This window comes from Crinia signifera, chromosome 7 (assembly GCF_055691185.1).
Source record: "Crinia signifera chromosome 7, ASM5569118v1, whole genome shotgun sequence".
Lineage (NCBI taxonomy): Eukaryota > Metazoa > Chordata > Amphibia > Anura > Myobatrachidae > Crinia > Crinia signifera.
Genome location: NC_139223.1, coordinates 103,549,468 through 103,566,724, shown reverse-complemented (window position 1 = coordinate 103,566,724; position 17,257 = coordinate 103,549,468). Strand labels below are relative to the sequence as shown.

The 17,257-nt window shown below is 48.4% G+C and overlaps 1 protein-coding gene and 1 long non-coding RNA gene across 2 annotated transcripts in view; one reads left to right on the top strand and one right to left on the bottom strand.

Annotated features, from left to right (window-relative positions):
- The window catches only part of LOC146020436 (uncharacterized), a 32,747-nt gene extending 16,942 nt beyond the window's left edge, over nt 1-15,805 (bottom strand). The window contains exon 1 of the long non-coding RNA XR_014450789.1: nt 15,099-15,805. This is a non-coding gene — a long non-coding RNA (uncharacterized LOC146020436). The remainder of the gene's footprint in view (nt 1-15,098) is intronic.
- The window catches only part of FSCN1 (fascin actin-bundling protein 1), a 48,793-nt gene continuing 46,289 nt past the window's right edge, over nt 14,754-17,257 (top strand). Inside the window, exon 1 of the mRNA XM_083153568.1 lies at nt 14,754-15,846. Within this exon, the coding sequence (XP_083009694.1) occupies nt 15,045-15,846 (802 nt within the window). The 5' untranslated portion in view covers nt 14,754-15,044. The remainder of the gene's footprint in view (nt 15,847-17,257) is intronic.

The following is a 17,257-nucleotide window of genomic DNA, read 5'->3' as shown; positions in this document are numbered from 1 at the left end:
TAGAAAATGTTTCGACTGTATTTGTGTAACTTCTCATTTGCAATCTAACTCAAATAAAAATTAACATGCAAAAAAAAAAAAAAAATACGGCGTGAGGTCCCCCCTCCTGAGCATAACCAGCCCCGGGCTCAAAGAGCCGGTGGAACTATGAGTCAGTGTGTTTATTTAACTATTTCTTTTACTGTGGAACTACAAGTGCCAGCGGGCCCTTTAATGCCCTGCATGCTGGGACTTGTGGTTCTCCAAGTCCCAGCATGCAGGGGGAGGCTTGCTGGGACTCATAGTTCCACAGTATAAGATAATAGTTTATCATCTATTTTTTTACACAAAATCCGCTCGATGCCCACCGCCCAGGGGCATCGAGGACAGCCCCGGGCTTCATCATGAGCAGGTAAGTTCTGTAGGGGGGACCCCTTCTTTGGGGAGGTCCCCACTCCCCCAGGACCCCTGCTGACCGGTCAGAGGGATGAATGCTTTGGCCGGAGGGATTTGTATAAAAAGTCTCCCCCTGGCTGTGGCATTACCCTATTGGCTGGTTGGGCCCGGTGCTGGTTCTTGAAATACGGGGGACCCCTAGTCATTTCGTCCCCCGTATTTTGGGAACCAGGACCGGCCCTTGAGCCTGGTGCTGGTTTTATAAAATCCAGGGGAACCCTATTTGTTTTGCCCCGTGATTTTATGAAACCAGGACCGGCTCTTTGAACCCGGGGCTGGTTATGCTCAGGAGGGGGGACCCCACGCAGTTTTTAAAATCTTTGTGGGGTTTGGGAAGCAGTGTTTCTTCTCTGTGGATAGCCAGCGTGTTTAGCTTGTAGGAGTTTTTGCAGTATATAGCCCCTGTTAAGAAATGTATCTATCATGAGATCAATTTCTTTCTCCGTTTCCGTCGGGTCCCTGCAAATCCAGTGTACCCTCAGGAACTGGGAGAAGGGTAACCCCTTCTTACTGGCCGCGGAGTGGGTGCCACTGTAATGTAGCAGAGTACTTCTATCTGCACTCCGGCTGGGATGGCGGCATTGTACCCCTGCCATAGGTAAATGTAGTATATTCCACTACTTTATTAAAGGCATCCATGCTGCTGTATTGTTGTTACCCTTTGAAAAAGGCGCAAATGCGCCGAAACGACCCGTCAGGCTGTATATATATATATATATATATATATATATATATATATATATATATATAATGGCACTGCACTCTTTGGCTGGAGGGAGTGTGCATATATATCGTCTCAGATGCTCTCAGTCCTGGCGATACATGGTCGGCACCGCAGCCCAAACCTGCAGCCGCCACTGGATGGTAAGTTTATCTGCAGCTTCTATTTTCCCTCTTTTCTGTGCCAGGCTCTTGCATATGACAACCTCTTCGCCATTTTCCATCCTATACTAAACCCTTTGCATTTTTCTTATGACAGCCCTTTCCTTTTCCAGACATATAGGGGGAAATTTACCAAAATGGATTCGTAGAAAAAAAGGTGTATTCGTAGGGAGAAATACACCTTTTTTTTACGAATTTGTATTTTCGGGATTTTCTATCCCCAAAATACAACAATTCGTATTCCTAAAGATGGCACATTCGTATTTGTATTTACAAATACGAATGTCTACACCATCGATAGGATACGACAGAAATCACCATTCAAAAGAATGGTGGTTCCTGATTTACTAAGCAGCCGTATAGAAAATACTGCTGCTTTTGTCCACGAAAATACGGCAGAAAAATAGAACACCATTTTCCTGTCGTATTCTCATTTTAGCCTGCACGGATCAGTCAGATCCGTGCAGGCTGCGGTGTAAAAATAAATAAAATAAATAAATAAAAAAACGGCGTGGGGTCCCCCCCACAGCCGAAACCAGCACCAGGCTGACAGAGCCTGGAGCTGGTAATTAAAAATCAGGGAACCCGACAAATAGGGGTTCCCTGATTTTTAACAACCAGCCCCAGGCTCCTGCTCTGGGGCTGGTTCCCAAAATACGGGGGACAAAATGAGTAGGGGTCCCCCGTATTTTAAGAACCAGCCCCAGGCAAAACCAGCTAGCAGGGTAATGCCACAGCCAGGGGGAGAATTTTTATGCAAGTCCCCCCGGCCAAAGCATTCATCCCTACCGACTAGTCAGCCTGGCCAGGGGCCCTGGGGGAGTGGGGACCCCCCCAATAAAGGGGTCCCCCCCCTCCAGGACTTACCTGACCAGGCTGAAGCCTGGTACTGTCCCCGATGCCCCTGGGCGGTGGGCATCGGGCTGATTCAAGTGTAAAAAAAAGGATTAAACTATTGTTTTTTACTGTGGCACTACAAGTGCCAGCAAGCCTCCCCAGCAAGCTGGGACTTGGAGAACCACAAGTTCCAGCCTGCTGGGTATTAAAGGGCCCGCTGGCACTTGTAGTTCCACAGTTAAAAAAATATTACACAAAACACACTGACAAATTTTAAATAAAAGTTTAATACACACATCACACACACACTGATACTTACCTATCTTGATCCCATCGGTAGGTCGCTGGCTCCGGTGTCTGCGGCTCCGGTGTCGGCGGCTCCGAGGTCGGCGTCCTGTCTGAAGAAAATCCATGGTGGACCTGTGGAAGGAAATCCTACTCACCAGGTCCTCCATGGATGGTCTTGTGTCTTCTGTCTTCTTTTCCAGGGCTTATTTCTGTATCTTCTTTCTTCTTTCTTCTTCTTTACGCTGCCGGCAGCTCACGGAACTTTCAGAGCTTCAGAGATGTTTCCTCCTCGACGTCTGGACTAAGAATGAATTCTAGCCAATCAGGAGCCGCCTAGCGGCCAATCAGGAGCCAGTAAAGTCAGCTCCTGATTGGCTAGAATTCATTCTTAGTCCAGACGTCGAGGAGGAAACATCTCTGAAGCTCTGAAAGTCCCGTGAGCTGCCGGCAGCGTAAAGAAGAAGAAAGAAGATACAGAAATAAGCCCTGGAAAAGAAGACAGAAGACACAAGACCATCCATGGAGGACCTGGTGAGTAGGATTTCCTTCCACAGGTCCACCATGGATTTTCTTCAGACAGGACGCCGACCTCGGAGCCGCCGTCCTCGGAGCCGCCGACACCGGAGCCAGCGACCTACCGACGGGATCAAGATAGGTAAGTATCAGTGTGTGTGTGAGATGTGTGTATTAAACTTTTATTTAAAATTTGTGTCAGTGTGTTTTGTGTACAATTTTTTTAACTGTGGAACTACAAGTGCCAGCGGGCCCTTTAATGCCCAGCAGGCTGGGACTTGTGGTTCTCCAAGTCCCAGCTTGCTGGGGAGGCTTGCTGGCACTTGTAGTGCCACAGTAAAAAACAATAGTTTAATCTTATTTTTACACTTGAATCAGCCGATGCCCACCGCCCAGGGGCATCGGGGACAGTACCAGGCTTCAGCCTGGTCAGGTAAGTCCTGGAGGGGGGGGGGGACCCCTTTATTGGGGGGGTCCCCACTCCCCCAGGGCCCCTGGCCAGGCTGACTAGTCGGTAGGGATGAATGCTTTGGCCGGGGGGACTTGTATAAAAAGTCTACCCCCGGCTGTGGCATTACCCTGCTGGCTGGTTTTGCCTGAGGCTGGTTCTTAAAATACGGGGGACCCCTACTCATTTTGTCCCCCGTATTTTGGGAACCAGCCCCAGAGCAGGAGCCTGGGGCTGGTTGTTAAAAATCAGGGAACCCCTATTTGTCGGGTTCCCTGATTTTTAATTACCGGCTCCAGGCTCGGTCAGCCTGGTGCTGGTTTCGGCTGTGGGGGGACCCCACACTGTTTTTTTTTTTTATATTTATTTTTTTTCTATTTTTTTTTACACTCTGCAGCCTGCACGGATCTGACTGATCCGTGCAGACTGCTAGAAAAATTCGTATTAGCGGCCGTATATATGGCCAGCTAATACGAATGAATACGACATCGGAGGGTTACAAAGCAGTCGTATATGACTGCTTTGTAATTTCCCCTCCGGAACACGACTTTGCATACGACTGAAACAGTCATATGCAGTCGTAGGGGAAATACCAATACGAAAAACTAGGTTTTTCATATTGGTAAATTTCCCCCATATAATTAGTTGAAAGTATTTACACAAATAGAGACACACCCATGAGCATACCACCCAGACAGAACACTGGTCACGCCCCCCACATTATTAGGTGCTGGCCACTACCCCTATTATTGCGCATAATAGGCCTTTGATAATTTTCAGGTCCAGGCCCATTTAAACCTTAATCTAGCACTGCCTTATGCATTCTTGCCCCTCTGTCACTTCACTCCCTCTTGCCCGTCTGTCACCTCAACTCTCTGCATCTCATCCCCTTTCGCCTCTTACCCCCCTCCTCACCCCTGTCTCACCCACTTGTCCCCCCACCAACTCTATTTCTCTCCCCAACCTTCCCCTATTCTGTTTCCTTTCTCTCTCCTGCACTCCCTCTCTGTCACACTCGTTACCCTCCTGTCTCTCCTCTCCCCTGTCTTTTACCCCTGCCCAGTCTTTCGCTCAACCCTCTCTCACTCCCCTTCAATCTCACTTTTGTCTCTCTCTCTCTCTGCCCCTTTTCTTCTCCCCACCTCTTTGTCCACGCTTCCCCTCTCCACCCCACTCTGTCTGGGGCTGTTTCTTGCTCTCTACCTGACATCTTCTCTAACTCAGAGGCAGATTTATTAAGCTCGGTGAAGTGATAATGGGGCTGGTACTTTATCAACGGCCAATCAGCTCCTAACTGTGAAGTTACAGGCTTGGATTGAAAAATGAGAGGTAGGAGATGATTGGCCGGTGATAAAGACCAGACACTTTATCACTTCACTGAGCTTAATAAATCTACCCCTGTGCACAGTCTCTAACTCCTCTAAGACATCTCTCTCAACATGTCTTTTCCTAATACACTGTTTCTGCTTTCTTTCCAAGACACGGTCACACTCTTGCTCCCATCTTCCACTCTCTCTCTGTCACGCAAGGGGTACCTTGTGGATCTGTCTGAGGCCTGGAGGTCAGGGGTTCACGGCTTGAAGGAGACTGGAGAACAGCAGGTTTAATATAACGCTTTATTGAAGTACCAACACTGGAAGGCAAGACCATTTAGGGAGGCTGCAGGATGAAGAACTCAGTGGATACTTGGGCAACAAGGGAATGTCCACAATAACAATGAATGTCCACAATAACAAGAGATGTCCAAGAGTCTCTGTCAGATTACCGAGAGGGATACTGACGACGGACCGCGGGTGCGGACGGCAGAAGGCAGCGGAGGTACAGTGTCGACGGACACCGATGACTGGCAGCGAGTGCAGATGGCCGACAGCGGAGATGGAGAGGCGTCAGCAGGCACGGATGACTGGCAGCAAGTGCAGATGGTCGACAGCAGGATTGAAGAAGTGTCAACAGGCACGGAGGACTGGCAGCAGGTGCAGCTGGTCGACAGCAGGAGTGGAGAAGTGCCAACAGGCACGGAGGGCTGTCAGCAGGTGTAGCTGGTCGACAGCAGGAGTGGAAAAGTGTCAACAGGCACGGAGGGCTGGCAGCAGGTGCAGCTGGTCGACAGCAGGAGTGGAAAAGTGTCAACAGGCACGGAGGGCTGGCAGCAGGTGCAGCTGGTTGACAACAGGAGTGGAGACGACTGGAGCAAACCTGAGAGAGCTGGAAGCAGGATGCAATTGCAATGTCCAGGAAACAGGTGTTGAGCTGTAAGGACTGGAGGCAGAATGCAAATGCAGGGATCCGGGTAACAGGTGCGGATTGGAAGATAACGAATACAGGATAGAGGTGTGGACTTCAGACAGGGAACACTGGAATCAGAGATTTCACAGAGCAAGGGCAGGAGCACAGGCTGAAGCTTCTTCCCAAGGGATTGTACAAAGTACTGGCGATTGTATGCCCCAGAGGGCTCTGCTTTATCCCCCAGGGCAGATCTTGATTGGAGGAGCTGAACTGGGGATCCGGACCATTGGCTGGCTACCACAAGATGGCGGCGCCCGGACTGGAGACAAACAACTTTGGCTGGTTCTCATACTGGATGTGCATGCTACAGGCCCCAGGAAGATGGTCACGGCCGGGAGACCCAAACGCCGCACTCCCCGTCCTGCATCCGGATGGATGGCCCGCAGGCCCCACCGCCGGAGATGAACAGGTGAGCGGCGCGTCTTAGCAGCGGCTGTGACAGCACCCCCACCTTTTGAAGTGGATTCCGGACACTTCCATGGTTTTCTTGGATCCTGTTGATGAAACTTTCGGACCAGAGTGGGAGCATCGACGCGAGCAGCATCTACCCAGGATCGTTCTTCTGTACCGTAACCTTTCCAATCTACCAGATATTGAACTCACCCTGAACGAATTCTTGAGTCCACCACTTTTTTGATTTCAAAAGCAACATCATGATGAGCTTGAGGCTGAGGAGACTTGGGTACTTTATTCTGGAATCGATTTAATATCAATGGTCTTAATAACGAAATATGAAATGTATTTGAAATTTTCTAAGAACGAGGCAATTGTAACTTGTAAGCCAAAGGAGAGATCACAGTAGTAACTGTATCTGGCCCAATGAATCGAGGAGAAAACTTCCTAGACAGGACTCGGAGTCTAATATTTTTGGTGGAGAGCCAAACTCTATCCCCCACCTTGAGTTTCGGAGCTGCCCGTCTGTGCGATCAGAAATTTTTTTGTAACGTTGGGAGGCTTTCTGTAATGAAGCATGAACATTCTTCCAGATGTTTGAGAAAAACCGGACAGACGAGTTAACTGCCGGTATATCACAGACAGGAAGATTTTGGAATTCTGGAACACGTGGATTACGGCCATACACAATAAAGAAGGGAGTCTTTTCAGTGGAGGAGTGGTAAGAGTTATTATGTGCAAATTCGGCCCAAGGCAGAAGCTCCTTCCAATTATCTTATGAAAAGGAAAGATACAAGCGTAGAAAGGCCTCTAAGTCTTGATAAACTCTTTCTGTTTGGCCATTGGATTGTGGGTGGTAGGACGAAGAAAAGTTCAGCTTTACCTGTAAAGTACTACACAACACTCTCCAAAACTTCGATACAAATTCTACCCCTCTGTCGGATACAATCTCTCTTGGAAGGCCATGTAACCGGAATATTTCAGCTATGAATATCTGAGCCAGTTTAGGAGCAGACGGAAGGCCTTTAAGTGGAACAAAATGAGCCATCTTGGAGAAGCGGTCAATGACGACCCAGATTGTGTTGAACCCTTGTGAGAGAGGTAGATCAGTGACAAAGTCCATTGATATGTGTGACCAAGGTGACTCGGGTATGGATAAAGGTTGAAGGAAGCCAGCTGGCGATTGACGAGAAGATTTGTGACGAGAACACTGAGTACAGGATGCTATGAAGTCAGTGACATCTTTTCTCATGGAAGGCCACCAGTATGTCCTTTTAACAAATTCTAAGGTCTTCTTTATTCCACAGTGACCTGAAAAACGAGAAGAGTGAGCCCACTGTTACAAGGATGGTCTGAGTCCAGTATCAACGAAAGTCTTCCCTCTAGGAATGGGCAATACAGAAGTCTTTGCAAACACTGTAGGACTTAGGACTGGACTTATGGTACGATCTTCTGAGGAGGATGTAAATGACCTGGAGAGTGCGTCCGCTTTGCCATTTTGAGATCCAGGACGAAAAGACAAAACAAACTCGAACCTCGTAAAAAATAAGGCCCATCGGGCAAGTCTGGGATTCAGACACTGGGCATTCTGCAGGTATAACAAGTTCTTATGATCGGTAATGACGGATATAGGAAACTTAGCCCCCTCCAATAGGTAACGCCATTCTTCAAAGGCCAATTTAATGGCTAACAATTCCTGTTCACCAATAGGATAGTTCATTTCGGCTGGCAGAAACTTCCTGGAGAAGAACCCACATGGGTGTAGTTGACCGTCCTCAGACTTCTGTGAAAGTACAGCTCCAACCCCATTGGAAGAGGCATCTACCTCCAGGATAAATGGACGTGAACAATCGGGTTGCAGAAGAATTGGAAATACGTGTTTTAATTGCTGGAATGCTGTTACCGCTTCGGAAGGCCACTTGGCAGGATTGGCTCCTTTGTGAGTCAAAGCTGTAATGGGACAAATAATGGAAGAAATTTTTTTGATGAATTTCCTATAATAATTGGAAAAACCGATGAAGCGTTGAACAGCTTTTAGTGTATTAGCTTGTGGCCAATCAAGGACTGCTTGAACTTTAGAGGGATCCATGCTTAGTCCGGTTCCTGAGATGATGTACCCAAGGAAGGGAACTGAAGGTCTCTCAAACTCACATTTCTCCAACTTGCAGTATAGTTGGTTGGATCGCAATCGTTGTAGCACCTCTCTCACATGCAGACGATGTTCTGGAATGTTCTGGGAAAAGATGAGAATGTCATCGAGATAGACAACCACAGAATAATACAGTAAGTCACGGAATAATTCATTCATGAATTCTTGGAATACTGCTGGTGCGTTACTGAGTCCAAATGGCATGACAAGGTACTCGTAATGGCCGTCCCTAGTATTAAATGCTGTTTTCCATTCATCGCCTGCTCTGATACGGATAAGGTTATAAGCCCCTCTGAGGTCCAATTTGGTGAACACTTTGGCCCCTTTAATTCGGTCAAATAACTCAGTCACTAAGGGCAACGGGTACTTATTTTTGATGGTGATGTTATTCAATCCCCTATAGTCAATACAGGGCCTCAGACCTCCATCCTTCTTTTTAACAAAAAAGAATCCCGCTCCTGCTGGTGACGTAGAAGGCCGAATAAAACCTTTCAATAAGTTCTCTTTGATATACTGGGACATGGCTTCGGTTTCTGGAAGAGAGAGAGGATAAGTTCGACCCTTTGGAGGCATTTTACCTGGGATGAGCTCGATTGGACAGTCCCAGCGCCGATGTGGAGGTAACTTGTCAGCTGATCCTTTACACAAGACATCTGAGAAGGCTTGGTAAGCTTGAGGAAGAAGTTCAGGAGACGTGGAAGAAGTGGACTGGATATGCAACAACTTGGGAAAGCAGGCATGGCGGCAATTCGTACCCCAGGATAGGACCTCCATGGTACCCCAGTTGATGCTTGGAGAGTGTTGCTGGAGCCAAGGAAACCCCAACACCACAGCATGATTAGCTTTAGGAATAAGGAAGAAAGATAATTCTTCCTGATGCAAAGCCCCAACTTGTATTTTGATGGGCAGAGTCCGATGAGTGATGGAGGCTTGAGGTATAAGACTCCCATCCACAGCGGATAACTGGAGTGGCTGCGAAAGTTCCTGAGAGCCCAGATGATGACGGAACACGAACTGGGCAGAGATGAAGTTGGCAGCTGCCCCAGAGTCCAGTAAAGCAGATACTGAGAGTGAACAATTGGGTAACGCAATTTGTATTGCGAGCAGAGAGTCAGATTTAATTGGAGAAGTTTCCCCTTGTCCTAGATTGGCTTCTCCACAACCAACTAGGACCGGGAGTTTAACGAGTGCATTTGGCTAAAAGATGACCGGATTCCCCACAATACAAGCATAAGTTCTGTCGCCATCTTCTCTGACGTTCCTCAGGAGTTAAACGTGGTTAACCTGCATAGGAGGAGAAGGACATGGACGAGGCGGACCAGGGATAGACTTGCCTCACTCTTGCCGGGACTTCTCTATTTGACGCTCCCAAAAACGAAGGTCCAACCTATTGCAGAGAGATATAACTTCCCCCAACGAGGTGGGAAGATCTCTAGTGGCTAATTCGTCCTTCATGCGTTCTGACAACCCTGCCAAGAAGGTGGAGATTAGAGCTTCCTCGTTCCATTTCAGTTCAGAGGCCACAGTTTGAAAATGGATAACGTACTGAGACACGGAACGGGAGCCCTGACGAATCCGCAGGATTTCTGACGCTGCAGAGGATACTCGCCCAGGTTCATCAAAAATTTTCCTGAACTGTGAAATAAAGTCAGAGTACTTGGAAAGCAACGGGTCATTTCTCTCCCAGAGTGGGGAGACCCAATCCAATGCAGAGTCCGACAATAAGGAGACAATATAGACCACTTTAATACGATCAGAAGGAAAGTTCATTGGTTGCAGGGAAAAATGCACTTCACATTGGTTGATAAACCCCCGGCAGGCACGGGGTGTACCATTATACTTAGAAGGGGTAGACAACCGTAACGAAGAGGAAACAGTCTGTTGAGGAGGAGTTGCGGCTTGCCGCTTAGAGATACCTTGGAGTGCTTGGGTAACTTGTTGCTGGGATTCTTCCAGTGCTCGCAGCCGAGCAACCACATTTTGAAAGAACTCCTGGCTGGCGGACGGATTCATTGGGCCAGTGCTTACTGTCACGCTAGGGGTACCTTGTGGATCTGTCTGAGGCCTGGAGGTCAGGGGTTCACGGCTTGAAGGAGACTGGAGAACAGCAGGTTTAATATAACGCTTTATTGAAGTACCAACACTGGAAGGCAAGACCATTTAGGGAGGCTGCAGGATGAAGAACTCAGTGGATACTTGGGCAACAAGGGAATGTCCACAATAACAATGAATGTCCACAATAACAAAAGATGTCCAAGAGTCTCTGTCAGATTACCGAGAGGGATACTGATGACGGACTGCAGAAGGCAGCGGAGGTAGAGTGTCGACGGACACCGATGACTGGCCGCAAGTGCAGATGGCCGACAGCTGGAGTGGAGGACCGTCAGCAGGCACGGATGACTGGCAGCGAGTGCAGATGGCCGACAGCGGAGATGGAGAGGCGTCAGCAGGCACGGATGAGGCAGAATGCAAATGCAGGGATCCGGGTAACAGGTGCGGATTGGAAGATAATGAATACAGGATACAGGTGTGGACTGCAGACAGGGAACACTGGAATCAGGGATTTCACAGAGCAAGGGCAGGAGCACAGGCTGAAGCTTCCTCCCAAGGGATTGACAACAAAGCACTGGCGATTGTATGCCCCAGAGGGCTCTGCTTTATCCCCCAGGGCAGATCTTGATTGGAGGAGCTGAACTGGGGATCCGGGCCATTGGCTGGCTACCACAAGATGGCGGCGCCCGGACTGGAGACAAACAACTTTGGCTGGTTCTCATACTGGATGTGCATGCTACAGGCCCCAGGAAGATGGTCGCGGCCGGGAGACCCAAACGCCGCGCTCCCCGTCCTGCACCCGGACGGAAGGCCCGCAGACCCCTCCGCCGGAGATGAACAGGTGAGCGGCGCGTCTTAGCAGCGGCCGTGACACTCTCCCTCCTTGACATTCTCTCTGCTCGAACTCCTCCCTTTCTCTTGATATTCCCAATTTGCATCTCTTTTTCTTAAAGCGCCTCTCTCCCTCTTTCTAGCTCCTCTCTATTTTTATACTCTTGCCCTGGCACCCTTTTTGTTTATCAAACCACTTACTCTTTCTTCTGCCCCCCCCCCCCCCCCCTTAAGAGGCATTGTAGTGACAGTAGAGAGGGTAGGATCAAAAGCAGAATATGTAATGGAACCCAGAAACAGTGGAGTGGGACTTAGCATGATCACTGGTTGTGTAACAACAGCGACATCAGCCATAACTCCACATCCTCCTCCCCCATTCTCCAACCTGGAAGCAGGATTACCATTGCAATGTTCTTCCCACACTCTCCGGTATAGCTGAACTGCTTTCTCTTGAACACCTCCCCCTCACACGGGACGTAAAACTCAGTGTCTTTGGGCTAGTATGTCAATGGCTCTAGTGTCTCTCCAGCAATACATCCCCACCACACGGCAGACCAGTGACAATCCCACCCCCCTTGCCTGGCATCATTGTTTCTCCCAGCTGGCAATAGCAGTGTCCATCCCATTTCCTCTGTCACACCCGGCAGCATCGTCTATACCACAGGTCTTCAACCTGTAGCCCTCCAGATGTTGTGGAACTACATGTCCCAGCATGCCCTGACAGTTTTGGCATGCTCTTATAGGAAAAAATGTGGCAATGCATGTTGGAACATGTAGTTTCCCAACATCTGGGGGGCCATAGGTTGAAGACCCATGGTCTATACTGTGCCAGACCACTTGGTAGCAGTGTCTTGCCTGCAACATACTCCACTCCTAAAATACAGCTTGGTGATCAAAAAAAAATGCGCTATAGCGTGTATTTTACCCTAAATTGAGGCATGGGAACTCATTTTTTAAAAATTTTGCGTCCCCGGTGGCACGCACTTCTGACCCTCACATGAGCTGGCAATGGCGGCCAGGGGACGGAGAACTGCAGGAGCAGCTGGGGAGATGAGCAATGGAGCCCAGCGGCAAATGCCAGAGGGGCCAATGGCCAGTTGGGTCAATTTCTTCTGGTAAGTGGAAGCTTCATTTCCCGATTGGCACACAGAGAGAGCTGCTGGACTTGCGGCTGAGGTCCAGAAGAGAGGGGGGCATTACATGCCGCTATTCCCCTCTCTTCTGCAAACCGGGAGAGGCAGCACATGCATGCCCATGCCTGTGGTGTGCACGTGCATGACCTTTGTTCAGGGCCAATTTGGCGGCCCTGTCCTTCGATGCGTCATTGTATGGGAGGCCCATCAATGCTGGTAAAAGGAGATCTGCCTCCTCTTCCCTCCTCACCTCTTACAACCTCTCTCGTCTGCCATCACCTCACACCCTCTAGCCCACTGTCACCTTAATCCATTTCACCTTCCCCCTCATCATCTAACTTCCTCATTACCTTACATCACAACCCCTCACCCCTCTTCCCTCTCCACCATGTCGTATTGATCTTTCCCACTTTCTACCAGTATCCTTTTCTCTAACCCATGCTAGGATTTAGCCTACTTTTGTAAAATGTGCTAGAATCATGTGGCACGATGCTCTTACATACGCGCCTGCACTTCGCCACAAATCGCTGGCCACCGCAGACATAATTATTGCATATGCAATTAACCTATGCGATAATTATGGAAAAGGACAGCTCTTAACGCATTCGATGCGCAGAGGGTCCCCGGCGGCTCCCCCCCTCTGGCCCTTACCCGGCTGCTGCTGCTGGTGGGCTCTCCTTCTCCTCCCTGCACCCGGAAGAGGATATACAGTGCAGGGAGGAGGTCATAGGTCCAGGCAGCACAGCGCTGTGTTCCCCAGACACAGGTGAGGGGGGGGTCAGTGCGAGGTGGCGGGGTTCCATGCGGGGCGGCGTGGGTGGTGGTAAAGAAGCCCATAGGAATACCTCCCAACATTTAAAGACAGTCCGGCGGGGGGCATGGCCTACCGAAAAGGCATGGCCTGTACCCATGATGCTGCCCCCATTTTCGCCGCAGTGGGGGGCATGCCCAGCAGCTCCGTGAGTTGCTGGCTATATGCTCCCAGCCCCACTGGCTGCAAGAATAGACAATGCGCGCATGCGCACAGCGTCTATTCACAGATGACAGGGGGGGGGGGGGGGACTCCCAACCCCCCCCCCCCCCCCCCCCCCACACACACACACACACACACTGACAGCTGCGGGAGGGATGTGGAACATCCCCCAAAAATGGGACGTTCCTGTGATAAGCGGGACAGTTGGGAGGACCCACTTTGCATCGCCAGCCACGCCGCAAAAGACAGCTCTTAATGCAAGACCTGTCCTTTGCCATAATTATCGCATATATTAGTGCATATGTGATAATTATGTTTGCAGTAGCCGGCGAAGTGCGGGCGCAGATGTTAGAGTATCTTGCCCATTATCCTTTAAGTGAGTATTTTAGACCACTAAGAAATAGCTACATTTGATTGAATTGGCTAACTCAAAGTGGATAGAGGGACCAGGTCCTTTAACCCAGGTTTCCGGGCAGCCCCCCCCCCCCATGTTTGCCTATGCGACCTGTCCTTTAGCTCACTAGGAAATATCCTAATTATTTATTTATCTACAGTTTCTTATATAGCGCAGCAGATTCCGTTGGGCTTTACAATTGTAAACAGAGATAAACAAACTGGATAACAACAGACAGACTAGGTAAGAGGGCCCTGTTGCAAGCTTACAATCTATAGGGACCATAGGTGCCGATTTATGTTTTTGCTGGTGGGTGCTCAATCCAAAAATATAGGGGAGTGGCTTCAAGGGGAAGGGGCATGGCTACAAAATAATACCAACACGCAGCACAGTTGTCTCCAATATTCGAATTACGGCAACAGAGTTCCCCTTTTTACACATAAATTGTGGACCTGCAGCTGTTTCTCTATGATTATGCCGGGAAGATGCTTCTGTCAGCTCTGTTAATGGCGCTGGGCAGCATCTTTTATGCAGCAGTCGGCGGGTCACTAAAGAGTGGATGGAATACACTCTTCCCGGCATACTGTTTGGCAGGCAGCAGGGCGGGTGCTGCAGCTGCAAATTATCAAATTAATATGGCGGCCCAGCAGCGCGAATCGGGCCTGTGGGTGCTCATCAATTTCAGTGGGTGCTCGGGCCCTTGAGCACCCACAGAATCGGGACATAGGCGGGAAACACAAGGACAGGCATCATTAATAGCATACCTTGTAGCTCCAGAAGGGAAGCTATATAATACATCTGTGCCTCAGAGGGTTATGTGTATGGAACTTAAATATGATAGGCTTGCCTGAAGAGGTGAGTTTTCAGGGAACGCTTGAAATTTTGGAGGCTAGTGGAGAAGAGACACAGATCTTGTGCAGAGCGAAGTGGTCGAGATGGGAGATATTTTGTGATAAGTAGAGAGATATAAGCTGGTGCAGTATGGTTAATAGTTTTATATGCTAGTAGAAGGGTTTTATATTGAATACAGTAAAATGCAGGCAACCAATGGAGGGACTGGCAGAGTGAATCAGCAGACGATGAGCGTCCTGCTAGGAAGATCAGCCTAGCAGCTATGTGTATTGAATCAATGGGCTAAATCACAGTGCTTGGAGGGACAAGGTCCTTTAGCCTTCTCTAGAAAATAGACTCAACCAAATCTCTACAGCCCTCTTGCTATTCTTTCGTATTGCTGCTGCCTCAGTGTCTCCTCCCTCACTCTATTGATCTCTGTCCTCTCCACCCCATTCCTTCCCCCGGATTTGAGGTATCCGCCTCTGCTACCGAGGTAGTCATTTATTCGCCAGACTTCGTGTACAGTCGTGCAACAGTAGTATTAGACTTCATTATTCCTACCATTATCAGTGCTTCCTAACAGTCTTTCTGGCACCATGAGCGGCTCCGGACCCCTTCAACTCGGGCTCATCAACTGCAACAATAAATACCTGACCGCCGAGGCGTTTGGATTCAAGATCAATGCATCAGCGTCTAGCCTGAAGAAGAAGCAAGTGTGGTCCCTGGATCCGGTGGGTGAGGAGGCGGTGCTGCTGCGAAGCCACTTAGGCCGTTATCTCTCTGCCGATAAGGATGGACGGGTCTCCGGGGAGACCGAGATCCCGGACTCGGAGTGTCGCTTTCTGGTTACCGCCCAGGGAGACGGGCGCTGGGTGCTACAGTCCGAGGCGTACGGCCGCTACCTAGGAGGCTCAGAGGACAGGATCAGCTGTTTCTCTCCCTCTGTGTCTCCTGCTGAGAAATGGGGCGTCCATCTGGCCATGCATCCTCAGGTCACCATCTACAGTGTAACCAGAAAGCGTTATGCTCGCCTGGGGCTCAGTGGGGATGAGCTGTCCGTGGAACGAGACGTGCCCTGGGGTCTGGACTCTCTCATTACTCTCCTCTTTCAGGAGAATCGTTACAGCATCCAGACCCCGGACCACCGCCTCTTGGCTACGGACGGCAGCGTGCGGACAGAGGCAGGGCCGGATACCAAGTTCACGCTGGACATTTCCGCCGGCAAAGTGGCCTTCAGAGCTAGCGATGGTCGCTACCTAACGCCCTCCGGCCCGAGCGGAACCCTGAAAGTTGGCAAGAACAGTAAAGTCGGAAGGGACGAGTTATTTGTATTAGAGAGAAGTTGCCCACAGGTCGTTCTCACCGCCGGCAATGGCCGCAATGTATCTACCCGGCAAGGTGGGTCAATTACTAACCTATTTCTATTAACAAATTCAGTTATCCTGTGTATGGAGTGTGTCACCCACCCTAATACGTTATCCTTAGTTAATGTGGTTTCATTGCAAGATACATCTCTATTCTGCCAATACATGCAAATCACGCAGTCTCGAGATGTTCTTACTACTGTGATTCAATAAATCCCGCTATTTAGATTGCAGCATATTAGTGTAAAAACGGTCATCGAGGCATTAACCGGTTCTACTTGGAACATGATAGTATCTTTGCCAAAATCAATGGCATTCCCTACATTGAATTCAAACACATACAGGCCCCTCTTGATATATTCTATATAAAGAATGGAGTCTTTGTCTGCTTTTGTCCCCACCCATTAGAGAGCCTATGAAAAGAGCTGGTCAGAACCAGAGGTACCCTGCCTCCGTGCCTCCTAGCTGATGTTAACGAATGAAAGCATTTTTTTTCCTTTCTTTCAATAACACAACTACTGTGTAGTACCGTACCAAGGAGCTTGCTTGGTATGCACTATTACACCTGAGAATAAAATGATGTGTATTTAAATGCTCATCTGCTGACCTGGTGATTTTTCTTTGCTAATGGAATTTCACATTAATGGGTTGCTACTGTGTGCACGTTTGATGAATTAAAGGGTATCAATGTTTTTCTCTTTTAATTTTGTGATTATATATATATATATATATATATATATATATATATATATATTCACTACAGAAGTTGTGTGCGTAAACATCTTTTGCAGATATTTGATATTTGCACTCCCCTGGTGATAATACTGTATTTTGCCTAAGTGACTGATCAAGCATCTGTTTTCTCTCATTTTGCAGCACAGTGAAAGGGATATAATGCTGAGAATTAAGTCAGTCACATCGCTGCCTTTTTGGGTTGCTTATTAATAATAAAAAAAAAATATGTAAAAGCTGTGTACTCCTATATACATTTTTTTTTTTTAAACATCATTTATTTTTTTCTGTTATAACCCACATAAAACAGCAGAATCGTGGCATTTTTAGAAGTACTCCTGCACAAGCCATGTTCCACTTCTATAGTTTTAGAATGTACCAATATGGCCTTTTTTCATACATCCCTGTGAAGTCAATTGCTAGCCTCCTCCTTTTGGGAAGCAGCTATACTTGCTGAGTCACCACCATCTGCTGATGTGCATCAGTCCGAGAGCTTCCTGCCAGATGTACGTGTTTTTTTTTAAATTTTATTATTTTTCTTTCAACAGTTGTTTTTGTACTATTTTTTTGTTCATCACAAAACAATATTCCATTGTCTTTGTTTCCTGCATCTGCTGTAAACAAGTAATGCTGCTTCCATGTTCAAATTCAGATCAGCTTTGGTTTGTTCTTTTTCAATTTTTTTTTGTAATCTTCAGACTAATGCAAAGGTG